The sequence below is a fragment of the Pelodiscus sinensis genome, chromosome 1 (genome assembly GCF_052426305.1).
Source record: "Pelodiscus sinensis isolate ZL-2025 chromosome 1, ASM5242630v1, whole genome shotgun sequence".
Classification (NCBI taxonomy): domain Eukaryota; kingdom Metazoa; phylum Chordata; order Testudines; family Trionychidae; genus Pelodiscus; species Pelodiscus sinensis.
In genome coordinates, this window is record NC_143052.1 from 155,227,222 (window position 1) to 155,244,224 (window position 17,003).

The following is a 17,003-nucleotide window of genomic DNA, read 5'->3' on the forward strand; positions in this document are numbered from 1 at the left end:
GCACATTTGTAATGTAGGGCATGTAACCTGTGCACCTTTTCCTGTCTAGATCTGATTAGATGGGGGGGGGGGGGGTTGGAGCTATTAAGGGCAACCTAGGGAAGAGAGCAGGAGCTGAAGCTATAGGAGTGCAGCCACTTTTAGTGGGGTTCACAGGGGCCAGATTCAAACCAGGAGCAGGTCTCTGCCGCTGGCATTCTGTCCCAGTTCCCTACGTTGCCCTCTGGCTTGGGCACGTTCCCGCCCTGGGGTGTGCGGCGGGGGCACGCTAGGCTCTGGCTGCGGGTACCCGAGGGGCGGAGAGGACGTGGCTCTAGGCGGGGGGGGCAGCGGGCGCGCGTGGGGGAGGGGCGGTTTGTTTCTCGGTGGCGCCTCCCCCGCGCCCGCGCCGCCGTGTGCCTGGGCGGGAGCGGCCCCTCGGCCCCAGAGGCGGGGCGGGGGCGGCCGGGGGCAGAGCCGCGGACCCGGAAGCGGTTGCGCCCACGGCAGGGGGGCGGAGAGCGCGGGCTCGGCGGCGGGATGCGCTGGAGACGCCGCGGGGCATGCTGAGCCCGGAGCGCCCGCTCCCCGCCGGGACCCGGCCGGCGGCCGCGCTGCTGCTGCTGCTGCTGGTGCTGCGGGGCGCCGGGGCGCAGAAAGGTGCGTGCGGGGGCGGCAGAGGGGCAGCCCCGGCGGGAGGGAGGGGGTGGCCGGAGCGGCAGGGAAGCCCCCCCCTTGGCTCCCCCAGGAGTCCCCGGCGGCCCCCCCCCCCGAGGTACCGGGAGACCCGGGGGCGTTGCATCCCCTCGCTCCCCCGGGCCTCTGGCTGGTCCCGCCTGTGCCTGGCCGCCCTCGCCCCGTTCCCCCGCGGCTGCTGCAAACAAAGGGGGCAAGAGGGGCCCTGTGGCCGTAACCCCCTTCCCCGCCCCGGCTCCGGGACCTTCATCGCCGCTCCGAGGCGGGGGGTGTCTGCTGTCCTTGGCCTCGGGGCTTAGAGATGGGCCACCCGACCCAGCCCTCTGCAGTGGGGGCAGAGACGAGGGGCTGCCTGCCTCTGATATAGCCCCTCTGGCTGATTTCAGTTTCCCAGGAGAGCCGTGGTCTCTAGCGGAGGAGATGCCTTATGCAGCCCTTCTCTTTCCCATCAGTCACTGAATTCCCCCCCCCCCCCCCGATTGGAGAGGGAGGTGTGGAAACGCTTCATCGTGGGCCCTAATGTGGGAGAAAGTTGGCTTTGGTTGTATCACTTTAATGGTGCTTCGGCTCGCATTAAAAGATGAGGTGGGAAGCTTTCCTGCAAATGGGATGCATGTGGGAGGATGGCAAATGAAAGTATGATGGAGATGCCTTCTAGGATTTGGGGAACAGGAATCCCTTTCCTCTTGTGTTTTGCATCACACTGTCATGTATGAATTGTTGTGTGTGATTTTCTGGCATGCTCTTTTTCTGAATTGCATGTTGCTGTATTTCTGAGGTGATTTGAAGAGAGGCATGGAAAAAAAACTTTGGGAAATGAAAGTTCAGGAGCTAGAGAGCAAAAGGGCTATACTTATGTTAGAGTGGAGGGTGTATATTTTAAATAAAACATAACTTCTCTAGGATTTCATTAACTGACAACTTGCAGGTTTTTTATCTCTCCACCATGTATACAAACTGGCATCAGGTAGAAGGCAGGAGTTAAGGGTGGTTAATTTATGAAAACAATTACAAACATGGGAGATATATAACATAATGGCTGCGTCTAGACTGGCATGATTTTCCACAAATGCTTTTAACGGAAAAGTTTTTCCGTTAAAAACATTTGCGGAAAAGAGCTTCTAGATTGTCATGGACGCTTTTGCGCAAAAGCGTCCGTGCCAATCTAGATGCGGTTTTGCGCAAGAAAGCCCCGATCGCCATTTTTTCCTTCGGGGCTTTTTTGCGCAAAACAGTTTTTAGCTGTCTACACTGGCCCTCTTGTGCAAAAGCATTTGCGCAAGAGGGCTTTTTCCCAAACGGGAGCAGCATAGTATTTGCGCAAGAACACTGATAATCTTACATTAGATCTTCAGTGTTCTTGCGCAAATTCAAGCGGCCAGTGTAGACAGCTGGCAAGTTTTTCCGCAAAAAAAACTTGCCAGTCTAGACGCAGCCAATGTGTATAGGAACATCTTTTGTAAAACAGATCATAAAATGCACAATTATTTTAGGGAAATTGAGGAGTCTCCTTTTTTGTGAAATAACTGCACTTTAATTTGCTGAAATTTACAAGGCAGCATTTTTTTTAAGATGGTGAAAGAAGTGGGAATGTAACATTAACTATCAGTTTGATCGTATGCTAGAAAAATTGGTTGAGGGGAATTCTCTTAAAATATTAATTCTGTAACTAAGTTTTTAAATAAAATATTTTCCTTTAAATCACTTTTTTCCCCCCAGTTTACTTTATTTCTGACTATCCATTAGAAATAGTGATTCTGGCTATCCAGATATCTCTGTTCTTGCATATATCTTTCACATGGTAAAACAGTAGAAGAAAGCATTTTTTTTAAATTGCCAACTTCAGTGGGACTCAAAGACAGATGTGATTGTTAATCAACATTTAACTCGTTTTTTGAACGGTCGGAGATTGCCCAAAAAGTGGTCCATAGAGCATAGTAATACTATAGTTCTGGCTTGCCATCTTATTTCCAACTATACACATTTAAAAAATATTATTTTTACACATGAAGTAGTGTATTTTTAACATAGTAAAGCAATTGCCCTAGTAGCCACAGGAATGCCACATTGTGAATTGTAAGCAGCAGGAAAAACAGTCCATTTGTTTGTGATTGGGAAGGCTGTTGAACAAGATAAACTCTTAAGATATCAATGAAATAGTATAGGAGTTCCAAAACTAGTTTTCAAGCTGATGGTGTATTTTGAAATCACATTTTAGGACGTCTCTCCTGAATTTAAACATTGCTGTTGTGAGGAACATCACAGAAAAGTTAAATTTCTGTTATGGTGTTAGTTTGAAAAAACAAAAAACCTTTCAAAATACTTCCATCTGATATAATCCATGAAACATTCCATGCAAAACACGAGAAACTATTATATGCAAAATGCACACCTAAACCTATGTTTAAAAGAACATTATTGAAATTGCAAGGATTAACATGCAAAAGTAAGAAAATTCCTATGTAATCTTAATTCAGCCCCCTTGTGCATAGGCATTACGATGCAATCTTTAATTATATGATCATGCTATTTTTTCCCCAAAGGACCCCTGCCTTATTCGGTGTGCATTATGAACAGTGCTCACTTAATGAGAAGCTGATAACTATTTTTTTGCCTCATTGCCCAGTACGAGGGCCTAGGTTTTTTTTTCTGATCTGCACAAACCCTACTCTGAAGATAGCATAATTAATTTCCTTGAGAGCTTTTCTAAGATATTCATTATAATATCAAAGTGCTTGAAAAATGTTAAATTATCTTCACAACACTCTTGTGAGATTTAGCAGGTCTATGATTTCCATTTTACAGATGGAGAGTTGCGACACAGAAGAGTAAGATGAAAAGTGTCCACAGATTTGGGGTGCTCCATTTGAAACACTAGGACTTGAATTTCCAGAGAGTTTAGTGTCACATAGCATTTTATACATTCAGAGCACAGGTTCCATTGACTTCATTTGTGGATATTAATGCTTCTGCTAATCAGACACCAGGGTCTCAAGTCAGTCATGCATAAAATGAGGAGCACATCATCAGTGCCATCCTCTGAAAACTTTGGTTTAACTGATGTGCCCAGCCTCACAAGGAATCGGAGATGGGGAGAGGACTGATTTCTCTGGGGACATTTTCAACTGCCTTAATGATGAGACCAACCTTTCTGTTCTGCAATCCTCTGCTGCATTTACTAAATACCTTCTGCAACAAAGAGGTTGGGGTCATTCATTACACAGTCTTGATTCATCTCCAGAGCAAGTCCATACAGTGCACTGAATGAGACAGGGATTCTGTAGAAAAATGTGATCATGTTGTTAGATTGTTATTAATATGCCCAAGGCAGGGTGGATAAAAATCAGATATTTTTATTAAATCACATTTTTTATTTTTTAAAATCATCAATAAAACACTGAATTTCTCTCATTTAAAAATAAGTTACAATTAAATCGTATCACAAGCAAGCTAAACCTAGACTTAGTCTCATAAAAATGAATTAATGTCTCTAGTCTGTTCAGCCTAAGTACTACCTCCTTGCTTCTTGAAAGTTCTGAGATTCAAGTTTCTGTTTCTCAGCAAACTAAAATCACGTGCAAAGAAAGACACAGGCTGGATAGCATTGTTGTTCTGTGCTTATGTGGTGGTGGAGCTGAGCCAAACAAGGAGGAGTAGTTAGGCACTGTCTTAAAGACAGAGAAGTAATATATAGGAAAGGCCGGAGGCAGAGTTGAAAGGAACAGTGGAGAGGACAGGAAAGAAAAAGGAAAGACGTTATTCAGTACATGCACAGCTTCTCATATTCCTCCACACTTTTGCCACAGAAAAGCTCAGGGCTTCTGGGTGTAAGAGGAACCCTATCAGAATATATTGAAATTCCCTCCCTGGATGAAAAAGGAAAATGTAAGCAAGTGCAAGGAGATGCAGGGGCTAGCTGCAAGAATGAAATGTCACAAGGAAAATTATTGGGAGAATATTAAGTGGATGAAGATATGGATGTGTCCTGAAGTACAATGCGGATCAATTAGCTTGTAACTTTAACTAATTCACTTTGCAATGCAGCATTGTTCAAGACTCTCTCTATGCCTTTTAGTATAAATGTAAATTCGCAAGTTGTCTGTTTGTTAGAAGTTCCCAGGGAAACAAATTAGCCTACCTAATCTTTGTTTAATTAGCTAACTAGGTTTAGGATCTATTATCCAAGTGTACTGCAGATTTCTGTACTGTAAGAGAAATCTAGAGGTGTCCAGTAGTTACTGGGTAGGGATGTAACAATATAACTATTTAAATGGTTAACCAGTGTCCCGATCTTATCAGTTACCATTAACAGTTACATGCATGTTTCTTGTCCCACTCCTGGGGAGCCAGTTGCCATCCTGCACTGCTGGCTCTGTATCCGAGACTGGTATACCAGCTCCCAACCCTGAGATCAGGGTTGGGAGCTGGTATGCATTGGGCCCGAGAAGCTGGTACACGCCGGAAGGCCAGCTGCCATTCCACGCTGCATATTTTGCAGTATAAAGTTTATACTGCGGGGCCTGCAGTGCATTGGTTCCCCAGTAGTGGAGCTAGCCGGCTGTGCTCCTGGGGAGCTGGCTGCACTGTGAGCCCAGCAGTATAAGCCTGCAGTGTGTAACCACTGAGATTCATCAGTTACATGGTTACCTAATTAACCGCCTTATAACATCCCTACCATTGGGTGTAATATTCTTATGTAATAATAAATAATACATGCCCCTTGTCTTGGAACATCATGGCCACAGATCATAATGATGATACTATAAGTCTAGTCCCCGTTTCAAAGATTGAAATGCCCCGCTGGTGGGGAGTCCCTTGCTGACCTCCGGCTTCATGGGGCACTTCTGTTTTGAAATGTACAAGAGCCGCACCAGGGACCCTTGTACATTTCAACGGTGAAATGCTGCTGCTGCGTCCCTGCCCCTCCCACAGAGCTGAAGCTGGGGGCAACCTGCTTTTAAGCTACCTCCCCCAGCACCTCTCTTCTCCCCCTCCCTTGTTCCCTCTTTCTGATAGAGGAAGCATGTGGGGGGGAGTGACTAGCTGACTAGTGTGTTAGCAAACGCTTATCAGATAGTTTATTGGATAGTCGATTAGTCGCTCACATCCCTAAAAGATACTTAGAAGAAGAAACAGAAGAGTGATTCTTTATTTAATGATATATTGCTGCAGTGCCCATTTAATGCATTTTTTAGCCAAAGACTTAAGTATGTTTTCTCCAAGAATAAAAAACAAGTTTCACAAAATACTTCTGTAACAATCATTTTGCTGCAGCTTCACTGAAGAGAGCAAGAGGATCAAAACTTATTCTCCTTCAAGGTGTTCAATAGAATTCTGCACATGATCATTTGAACAATTTATTAAGCACTGGCCTATTCTCATAAAACTTTGTGTGTGTGGGGGGGGGGGGGGGTAGAAGGATATGATAAAATATATATGGAAGTATCTCATCCGAAGTATCTAACATTGGATTAAAGAGGAGTGTAGAGTATATGCTCAGTATACTGAAGCCTGCATTCATAGCCTTAAACAAACTGCCGAGAAATTGCTGCTGCATTGCTGATGTTGCTGAAATTTGGAAGGCACTTCTGGAGACATTGACAAAAGAACTACCTCACCAGAAAGTTAAACTGCAGGCAGTAAAGAAGCAACTCAATCCTGCACTAACTGCAGCTTATTTTCTTGCAAACATTCTCACCCTAAGTATAAAGATAGATGCTAACTTCTGAAGAAGCTAATAATGCCATGGTGTGGACATCTCAGAATCAGTTCTCAGTTATGCCAGTCATAATACATCTTAGGGCTGGAGAGAAACCATTTAATCAGTATATGTTTACTGATGATTTTGTGAACAAAGTCACTACCCTGAATTGGTGTAAATCATTAGCTAGTTACCTTGAAACAGAATTTGTTCAGTTTCCAGGCCAACTTTTCATAACAGTAGCTTCCTCTGCTGCACAAAGATAATATTTTCCAGCCCTATTATTCTGATTCTATTTTCATTTTTTGGTGGTATTCACTCAAAGCTAAGAAATTGACTGGGAGTTGCAAAGACCTGTTTAGGTCTGTGAATAAAAATGACAATGGGAGAAGGGAAGATCATAACTAGCTGTAAAAGTTTTAAGGACACTGTTTGTTTAGTTATGATGACTTGTCTTTTAGAGTTAATTCATTTTTGAAAATTAAAAAAAGTTTAAAGTTTAAAGACAGCTAGCAACTCAGACTGCTGTCATTGCAAATGTGAAACATTCATGTAGCAGTAGAAGACTTTACCACTGTTGTGAGTGCATGCCTCCCACCAGTGTTCCCCGGGTGGGAGGCCTGGGGAAAATGAGGTGTACAGGATCTTTTGAAATGGGGCATTACTGTTGAAAATGCCCCATCTAAACTGCCGTTTTTTTTTCAAAAAGTCCCGTTTAGGGGGAAAAAAAGCAGTGGCTGCCATTATGCAAATGATATTTAAATCCCAGCTTCATTTGCACTTTCCATACATCTAGTTTACAGCTCTCTGCCAACAGAGGGGTGTAGTTTAGCCGTAGCCAGAGACGGGGCCCCCAGCCTGGGGCTGCACAGAGAGCCTGCCTTCGCCGTCCACCATGGCAGTGCTGGGTAGCTTGGTGGTGCAGGGAGTGGGTGGGCTGTGGAAGTGGGACCAGCATTCCTAGGGCCAAGGGGTAGGAGTTTGTGAGGGAGTATTAACCTGGGGCAGTGGCAGGCAAGATAGTGAGCCCTACCCCCAGCCGTCCCCAGCCCCCTTGGTGGTATGGCTGCCTCCCACCGCTTTGGTCACTCTGCAATATAGCTGTCCCCTTGTCTCATTGCCCCTAGTGGTGACTGTGAATATAGCATCCCTCTGCTCAATCCCCTCCCTTTCAATGTTATGGAAAGCAATGGAATTCCTGACACAAACAACCCTGACTTTGCTTTAAGGAAGGCTAAGAGGAAGCTGCATACCAAATTTGGTGTTCCTAGCTGTTACTGTTTGTTAGTAGTTTTTGAACGAACAAACTCACAAATTGATGCACAAATCTCAAATATTTATGATTTAAGTTTTAGTTTAATAAAATAAGGAGTGCTATTGTGTGTGTTTGAGATTTAGTTCTTACCATCCCTAATATACTGGTGCAGCATCTGCAGCTTGACACAGGTAATGAGTAAAGTTAGCTAAAAATAACACAGAGTGTACCCTCCTAGATGTTGTAAAATGGAGTATCGAGTTATAAATTAACAAGTTTTGGTGGTGATATTTGCATAGTTCTTTAAAAATATGTGAAAAAGTATCAGTGGGAAACTTAATTTAAATCAGTGATTTTTTTCTTGATTGTTTAAATCAATCCACCTTAGAACAAGGGGGCTTCTTTAAGGGTTGCAAAGGTTACCCACTAACTTTTGAGTGTTGGACTTTATGTGCTTAATGTTCTTTTAACCTTTTTTTGCACAGGTTGAACCTCTCTAGTCCGGCACTCTCTGGTCCGACAAGATCTATGGTCTGGCATGATTTTAGTTAACCAGATGTCCACTTATCATGAGTGTGGCCAAGTTTGTTTACTGCTACCAGTCCTGGCTCTCAGTGTTCTGTGCTATTATTTAGTTCTAATTTACTTCTAAATGTCTTCTAAGAGCCCAGTAAGCAGTGGAAGTGTTGGTAATGCTGCTAGACAATATTGACCTCCCATGGTTCGGCAGATTCTGTGGTTTGGCATCAGTTAGGTCCCCGGGGAGCCAGACTAGAGAGGTTCAACATGTACATGTAATTTCTCCTAGGTTAAAAATAAAACTAACACAGAAAAAAAATTCCGTTATGTGCTATTGTATTGGCACAAGATTGGAATCTTTATCCATCCCATGGTCCCCTATTTGAGTTGACAGCAATAGTAATTTGTTATCTTGTATGTGTAGAACAGCACTAGAGCACGATGAGACAGTTTGCCTTGAGTTTTATGGCTATTTGCTAACAACAGAAGAATGGTGAAAATCAGGAATGTTTAATTCCATTACAGCTGCGAAGGAAAGTGTGCTTTATTGGGCATGGATTCTTCTGCCATTCCTCCCAAGCTTGATCCATTCTGAGCTTCCCCCTCTTCCAATACAGGGTAAGTCTAGACTACATGCCTCTGTCGACAGAGGCATGTAGATTAGGCTACCAGGCATAGGAAAATTAAGCAGCAATTTAAATAATCGCCGCTTCATTTAAATTTACATGGCTGCTGCGCTGAGCCGACAAACAGCTCATCAGCTGTTTGTCGGCTCAACAGCTCATCAGCTGTTTGTCGGCTCAGCGCTGTAGTCTGGACGCGCGGGTGTCGACATCAAAGGCATTTGTCGACCACCCAGGTATACCTCATCCCAGGAGGCATAGGCCATAGGCCATCCTAGCCTCTTAATCTGGATTCCTCATAACAGTCCAAGTCTCTGGTACTCCCTGGTCTTTTGTGGCTCCTTTGCTTAGCTGTGCCTTTCCTGCTCCTCTGATGTCCCCAATCCCACTGGCTTCCAGTTTCCCTACCTGGCCTCCTTCTCAGTATCTCATTCTTCCCTCAACAATTCCTTCTCCTAGCTGTCTCTGACACATACACACATGGTCTCATCTCCCCTTCCCATACCTCGTTCCTTCTCCCACACTAGTTCCCAGTTGTCTTGCCCAGCCATTCAATCTCCCTTCACCGTTTCGTCCTGGACAACCTTTAATCCCGGTTTCCTCATCTCCCCTCATTCACAGCTCCTTGGCCCGTGTACTCCCAAACATCTGACTCTTGTCCCATCTGCAGTTGAATCTGGCAGTTTCCTCTTCTGTGCTCCCTGGGCTCAGCAGGGAAGTCATTGAGAGCACAGGAGACACAGACTCCCTGTTCTGAGTCCTGGTGTTAGGCCAATGCTGTAGTTACAAGGAAAGTCCTGCTTAGGCCCAGGCTTGGGCATGCCCAGGCAGAAGGAATCCTCAAGGAATTTAGCTATGAAATTCTGGCAAGTGTTGACTGACCATGTGCAAATTGGGAATTTTCAAAGGCAATAACTTATCCACATTTGGGTGGATTTTCATGGGGATGGCAAGAGACATTCCTGACAGAGAGGCAAATTTCAAGTTGTGTGCTTCAAAAAAAATTCAGCCAGAGGCAAATACCCAGAACAAAATATTTCAGTTTAAAGGGCTACAGTTCAGTAAAGTTATAAGCAACTGAAAATGGAGTTTTTTAGTGGGAAGTGCTGGGTAATCTTAATTGGTTGTGCTGTCGCCTCACCGATAATAATTTGAAGGAAGTTTGATAATTTCTCAGGATGCCTGAGTGCTGGGAGGCTTCCAGCTGGGGCATGCCTGTATGGGAGGGTACCTCCAGACAATCCCTTCACCTGCTTGGTGACTGTCTCATTTCTGTATGGTTCTATAAGAAGCAATCCAATTTTCCTGGCACAACCAAACCCTTGCCTTGCTTTAAGTTATGTTAAGAGGAAGCTGTATGCCAAGTTTGGTGTTCCTAGCTCTTAATATCTAAGAAGAGTCCTTGAACAAATAGCTAGATAGACACGCTTAGACAGACAAACTCTTTCAAATATATAGTAGATAGGAAGTAATAGCAGGTAAAATATGCATGCCATCTTGTAATGTTTTTATTCAACATGGAAGAATGTACACTATGATTTCATCAGTATGACAGTAATTGTGAAATATGCAGGATCATTATAATCTCATTTCACAAATAAGAAATGCTACCAATTGCTAGAAAGTTCTTGTGTGTTCTTGGAAATGTTTAAGTTCTGTACTCCACAGTTTCTTCCACATTCTCATTAACAATCAAAAATTAATGTATCAGTTTTTGAGTCTTATGGCCAGAGCTCGACAATTAGTGTAATCTACTTGCCCGTGGCGAGTAGATTACAGGATGGCACAGCTGCGCAGCGCGGTCTGTGCATGTGCAGCGTGCCGAACCGTACGGCTGGCGAGTGGGGCTCGCCGCCGCTTGGCGAGCCCTGCTTATGACCATACTGAACTGTTATCATACATTTGTAAAATTGTCTGCTGTTATAAACACAATGACTATAGATGATAATGAGTAATTAGTGAGGTATTCAACATGCTGTTTCACAAGCTACTTTGTAGCAAGGGCCATATTTAATACAGATTCTCTTGGATCACCACTTATCCTGTTCACATTTGTGCAGACCAAGTTCCTTTGCTCTCATGATTCTATAACATCCCTGGGGTAATGATAGCAGTTGCTTACATGGAAAAGTGATATTGGGAAAGTATTTAATGTATTTTTTAAGCTGCTTTTAATGCAGTTTACCAGCTGGAAATGAGAGAGAGCCAGCATCACGTAATCAGCCAGCTCTCTATGGACTGCATTTTGGGAACTTCTGCATGTAACAGATGTTCAGCTATTGTCTTTTACTCAGTGTGGCCTATTTGTCAGTTAAACCTAAGTAATTTTGGCTGTCCAGGAACAAAATGACCAAGTGAGAAAAGGATGCTTACTTTTTTTCAGCATAGAAATTAAAAAATGTTTCAGTAAAGTGGAATTTATTTAGATCGCTTTCTCTTCTTTATATTAAAGCAATTGGTACAGTTGGGGTGATATATTATGGCGGCATTTGTAGTGACTCCATACTTAAGGTTGTGCTATGATTTACACTTAAAGAAGGAATACATTTCCTTTTTTTCCCCTTTGAATTGAGGCTCTAGATTTGACACACGCAAATGGTTGAGGATGGTTGAATATTCTGTGTCCATTTTTCAGTAACATCTTTTAACTCTTGGCTATGAATCATCTTACAATGTACCACTGTAAATTTAGTATTTTCTCCATTATGCTTTCTTTTAAATGACTATCACCACCACAAATGCCAAACTTCAGAAATACACATGTGGATATAAGCTATATTGAAATTTCAAAATTAAACACATGAAGAATTATTTTCCTTCTTATATCCAGGGTGTGAAAAATCCACTTATCCAAATATTCATGATGAGTAGAAATCTTTCCAGGATGCATGTCACCGACTTCTCAACAGTCTAAGCCTGTACTTAAACAACAGCAACAAAAATTTCTAGTCCTATGGTTGCGAAGATAACCATCCATATGTGAAAACTTCAATTTTAAAGCAATGCATCAGTGTCATTGCAAGCCTGCAGAGACACAATTCAGCTGACACCACTGGTGTTGGATTGCAGGGAAGCACGTGTGGCTGTGGCTGCTGTTAATTAGCCAGTGTAAGCAGGGCTGGCTGCCATTGGGGATACCTCCAAACTTCTGGAGCAGAGGGCAGTGGAGGAGTGCTTCCCCCTAGAATAGAGTAATGTAGGTGTCCAGTGTAGATTGATTTAAATCATGAAACAGGAAACCTTGAATTGAATAGCCAGTTTTAATCTTGTTTTGCATTTGCACTCTTAGTTGTTTTCCTAAAGGAAGGTTTGTTTGTTATTGGTTGGTAAACATTAAAACATGTTGATTTGCACCTAAATTTAGCCTTTCTACTAAATTTGATGCTACTTTTAGATGACAAGGAAGATGTATGGTATCTATACACATGTAGTTAAGTACTTTTTTTAGCTTTGCATACATTTATTCAAATTCTTAATTTTTCATTGTTATATTAAAAAGTAGTGAATGATGCATTTTTTGTTTGCTAGGGAAATGTTTTAGCTGTAATGTTAAATAGCATTTGGATAAAAATGTGCATTTAATTAAAAATGCACCAAAATCAGCATTTTAAAATGTATTATTAGCTACAGAAAATATGTGCAAGATATAGAAGGGAAAAAAAGCGTATCAAACATGTTTTGCATTTAAAACTGATTTTATTAAACAAAGTATTATCTTTAGGTAGTGACAAACTAGTTGAATAAACTTAAATGAAGAAAATATTCTTCCTGCATCTGCAGAAGAGGTTACTGTTGTCAACATCTGGATTAACATGTCAATAGACTATGGCTCCAGATGTTTAGCCAGTGACTTCCATTAGTTCTGTGGATTGACTTATTTGAAGCTGGTCAGCAAACATACTGCTTAGCATTAATTATTTAATATAAATTATTTGAATAGATGATAGTAAATGTAAGCCTCTTAACTAAGTTGTCAGCATTTCAAATTTAATTCAAGATAGATTCCTTTTTTTAAAAATGAACCTGTTTTATATTCAGCTTAGAAAGTCATATTTTAAAAAAAGAAATAATTGATTTGTATCCACCTTGTAGTGTTTCCGAAAAGCCAGGTAGCAAACTGTCTGGCTTCTTGGTACTATTTAATAGAGATCTACTAGACAGAAAGGAATTTTCTAAAGCTTTTTGCTTGGGTGAGTGATGGTGACCCAAGACCACCCCCATCCAAGAACCCTTTGCTGAGGTGGAAAGCTGGAGCTTTGCTGTTGCTGATCATTGGGTTCATTGGGATCTCCCTGCTCCTCAGACTCTTTCTCTTTGGTTGGTAGGACTAAGATCTGTTCCAGGAGGAAGGAAACCTGTATCTTTTACTACACCAGCAAAGGACAATGTGTTTGACAGAATTTATGGAGGGGAGCAGGGGCTTGTCTGGTAGTAATCTGTTTGTGTGGTGTTGGTAACGTACTTTCTTTTTGTGGGATGAGGGGCAACACTAATTTATTTAGTATTTGTATGGAGCCTCTGGCAATAATTAGGATTGCAAATGTCAGCCATCACGAGATAGTGCTCTTTATAAGAATGTAAAATCCCATTTAATTGGTTAACCGGTTAAACTGTTTAATCGATTAACCAATTAAAGGGGGGACTGATTGGAGGGCTGCTCCAGCCTGGAGTAGTCCCTCCCTGTGGGGCACCTGGACCTGCTGGGGACAGAGGCAGCTCCAGATGGCCGGAGCAACCCCCTGTCTGTGACAGGCCCCATAGGGCTGGAGCAGTCCCCTGCCCATGGCAAGCAAGGAACTGCTCCAGTCTAGGGATGTAAGTGACTAGTCGACAATCTAATAAGCATTTGCTTAGTGATTCGACTAGTCGCCTCCCCCCCACCACCTTGTCTGCCTCTGAGAGAGAGGCAGCAAGGTGGGGGACAGGATCTGATGCTGGGGGGAGGCATCTTAAAAGCCAGTCCCCCCCCTCCCCCAGCACTGTCTCCGTGGGGCAAAGGTACAGGGGTGCAGCGGGGAACTGGCAGCACTTCTGCCTTTGAAATGTAGCAAGAACACGGCTCTTGTTACATTTCAAAAGCAGAAGCATCACAGGGAGCCTGGGGCAACCTGGGGACTCAAATAGTCCCTGGCTGGCCCCAGACTCTTGGTGGCGCTTCTGCCTTTGAAATGTAGCATGAGCCGGCAGGGCTCTTGCTATATTTCAAGGGCAGAGGTGCCCTTATCAACTAATTGAATAGTTGATGCAAATTACATCAATTGGATTAGTTGATTAATCTAAATTTAACATCCTTATGACAGCCCCCACTGATTAACTGGAACCCGTAAGCATCACCCATTAAGCATGATGCTTAAGGGTTAACCTTTCACATCCTTAGTTCTTTGGGCACAAGAATTTTAGGGATACCTAATCAGGAGGGAGTATAGCCCAGAACACAGATATATTTGACTTTGCCTGGAGGTATTAGGTGACGTTTTCAAGTCCTGGTCATAACCTAATGCAGTTCTGTCCAGTTTAACTGACAGCTGCTGCTATCCATCAGCTAATTCTGTTTTGACTCTGCCTGCCTGATTCACTGCCTGTATTTTGGACATACTGTGGTGAGTCATGTTGGATATCAGGGATATGGGAAGATGGGGAGAGATGAAACTTTGAGGAAATGGATTAATAATACGGTTAGCAAGGATGTTCAAGAATCTTGGGAGGAACAAGCTTGTATTTGGAGGCTGTGGTAGAAAATATGGGAGGAGAGTGCAGTTCTCCTTGTTGTTGGTTATAGGCATTTGAAAGCCTTCCATGGGACTCTTTAACCATTGGTGCTAAAATTTACCAGTAGTGGTAAATTTCAGAAGAGATGCCTCTTAAGAGTCGGAATTACAATATACTTTTCCTTTTTCTTTTTCTTTTTCAGGTAGTGGTAGTCCTATTGGAGCAGGTTAGATACACATCTGTCAGGGATGATGGTGCTTGGTCCTGCTGTGAGTACAGGGGACTAGATTTGATGACCTCTCAAAGTTCCTTCCGTTTCTAGCATTCTATGATCGTAAGACTTCATATACTGCTCTGTGAATAGTTTCAGTAGTTGCTGTGTTTTCTGTTGCACTGAGCTTTTCCAAGCTGCAACAAAATTAAGTTGAGGTGATTTTTGTTGATTTCACTGCTGCCAACATTCATCTGAAAAATGGAAATGAAAACTGACAGTATTATTGGCTGTGGCTTGTGGAACCTGTGAGTCAGCTGCAATGAAGTGGTCTGATGGCTTAGCAAGACAGAATGCTTTGGTTTAACCTTGGTTTGTGCTATCTGCACATAACTATGAGAGCTAGAAATCTGTATTTAAAAAAAAAAAGGAAGGGAGAGAGAACATGCTCTTGTTTCAGAATATTTCCAGTAGAAGCCTTACCCTTTGGCCTCTTCACTAAACCCAGAGATTTTACCAAATGCCTAGCTTGGATAAGTATGTAAGGAGGCAAGTGATTTTTATCTTCCATTACGTAGACAATTGGTTACTGAAGCCCTTGCCCAAAGATGAATTAAAAAGACATGTTCTCCATTCAGAACCTTAGGTTCCCTCATAAACAAGACCTTGTCTTTCCTGGTCTTTGTCAGCTTTTGGGAACTGCATACTTGTACCCTTGAAGCTATTGCCTATCCTCAGTTTCCTCATTAGGGCACAGGTTTGTATAGCTGTTTATTCTTCGAGTGGTTGCTCATGTCCATTCGAATTAGGTGTGCGCACCGCATAAACTGCATCTTCTGGAGCGTTTTCCCTAGCGGTACCCATAGCGCCAGCAGGGCGCCCCCTGGAGTGGCATAAGTACCCCTGCTGGTGCTCCCCTACCTCAGGGTATGTCTACACTACCCTCCTAGTTTGAACTATGAGGGTAATGTAGGCATATCGCACTTGCAAATGAAGCCCGGGATTTGAATTTCCCGGGCTTCATTTGCATAAGCGGGGAGCCGCCATTTTTAAAACCCCGCTGGTTCAAACCCTCGAGGTATACCGGTAGTTCGGAATAGGAATCCTAGTTCGAACTACCTAGTTCGAGCCCCGTGTAGCCATGCTGCACGGGGTTCGAACCAGCGGGGTTTTAAAAATGGCGGCTCCCCGCTTATGCAAATGAAGCCCGGGAAATTCAAATCCCGGGCTTCATTTGCAAGTGCGGTATGCCTACATTACCCTGCTAGTTCGAACTAGCGGGGTAGTGTAGACATACCCTCAGTTCCTTCTTACTGCCCGTGACAGTCGTTGGAGCGTGTCTCTCTGTTAGTTCAGTTAATGGTTTTCGTTTCTCTTAGCATTGTAGATAGTTCTAAATAGTTCAATTAGTTAGATAGTTAGTGTCTCTTTGTTTTCTTCTCCCCCTTCAGGGGTGAGGAATGCCAGGGCTCCAAGGCTTTAAGGCATGCGCTGTCTGTGCAAAGTTTATGCCCGAAGGAGACCCTCACAACAGTTGTCTGAAGTGTCTGGGTGAGGCCCATCTTACAGACGCCTGTAAGATCTGCAAGTTGTTTAAGCCGCGCACTAAGAGGGAGAGAGACTTTTGTCTAAAACTTCTCCTCATGGAGCCAGCTTTACAGCTAGCACCAGCTGGACATTCTGCGGTGCACAGTGCACCGGCGTCCACGCGTGATGCACCATCTCGAGACCAGGCCTCGGTGTCGAGGGTTCGGCACCGGTCTCACTCCCTGGCACCGAAGAGGTCAAGAGCGTCCTGTGGTAGGTCTCCAAGCTGGAAGTCCAAGTCGGGCCTACACCGCAGTGCTGAGTCTCCGGGGCACACATCCTCATCATGGTGTGGTGTAAGCGAGCGGGGCGCCCATCCAGTCCGGGGCAACTGCCCTCGCACCACCCTTCCACGCCGGACACTTTTGAGGCGGTGCATGATCTTATTAGCCTCACTACCTCCCCTCTGTCGTCGGTTGAGGCGGAGAGGTTGAGGTCGCCTACACCGGAGGCCGTGTTGGCTCCAGTTTCGCCTCAGCACCGGCACGACCAGGCGGTACTGTGGGACCAGTACCATTTGCCTCCACATCAGTGCCGGCCTCGATGCAGGCCACCAGGCTTCACTCGGTGCCTGACTGGAGTTGACCTCCCTCGATGTTGGGGTCTCTTCCAGACCCTGTCTTGGCTGCACCAGTTCCGTATCACCCAGGCCTTGCGGCACCGTCTACGGCACCATCATCGGTACCAGCACTGAGCAGCTTTCCCGGGGTGCCGTTTCAGTCG

General features: G+C 44.1%; 1 protein-coding gene across 3 annotated transcripts in view; it reads left to right on the plus strand.

Annotated features, from left to right (window-relative positions):
- Window positions 1-405: 405 nt before the first annotated feature.
- Window positions 406-17,003, plus strand: part of DCBLD2 (discoidin, CUB and LCCL domain containing 2) — an 81,066-nt gene continuing 64,468 nt past the window's right edge. For 2 of the 3 annotated variants that reach the window (XM_075914424.2, XM_075914478.2), the window contains exon 1: window positions 406-639. In XM_075914424.2, the coding sequence (XP_075770539.1) occupies window positions 543-639 (97 nt within the window). In that variant the 5' untranslated portion in view covers window positions 406-542. Of the gene's footprint in view, window positions 640-14,684; window positions 14,817-17,003 lie in introns of those variants that run through there. The other variant, XM_075914595.2, reaches the window with a different exon arrangement.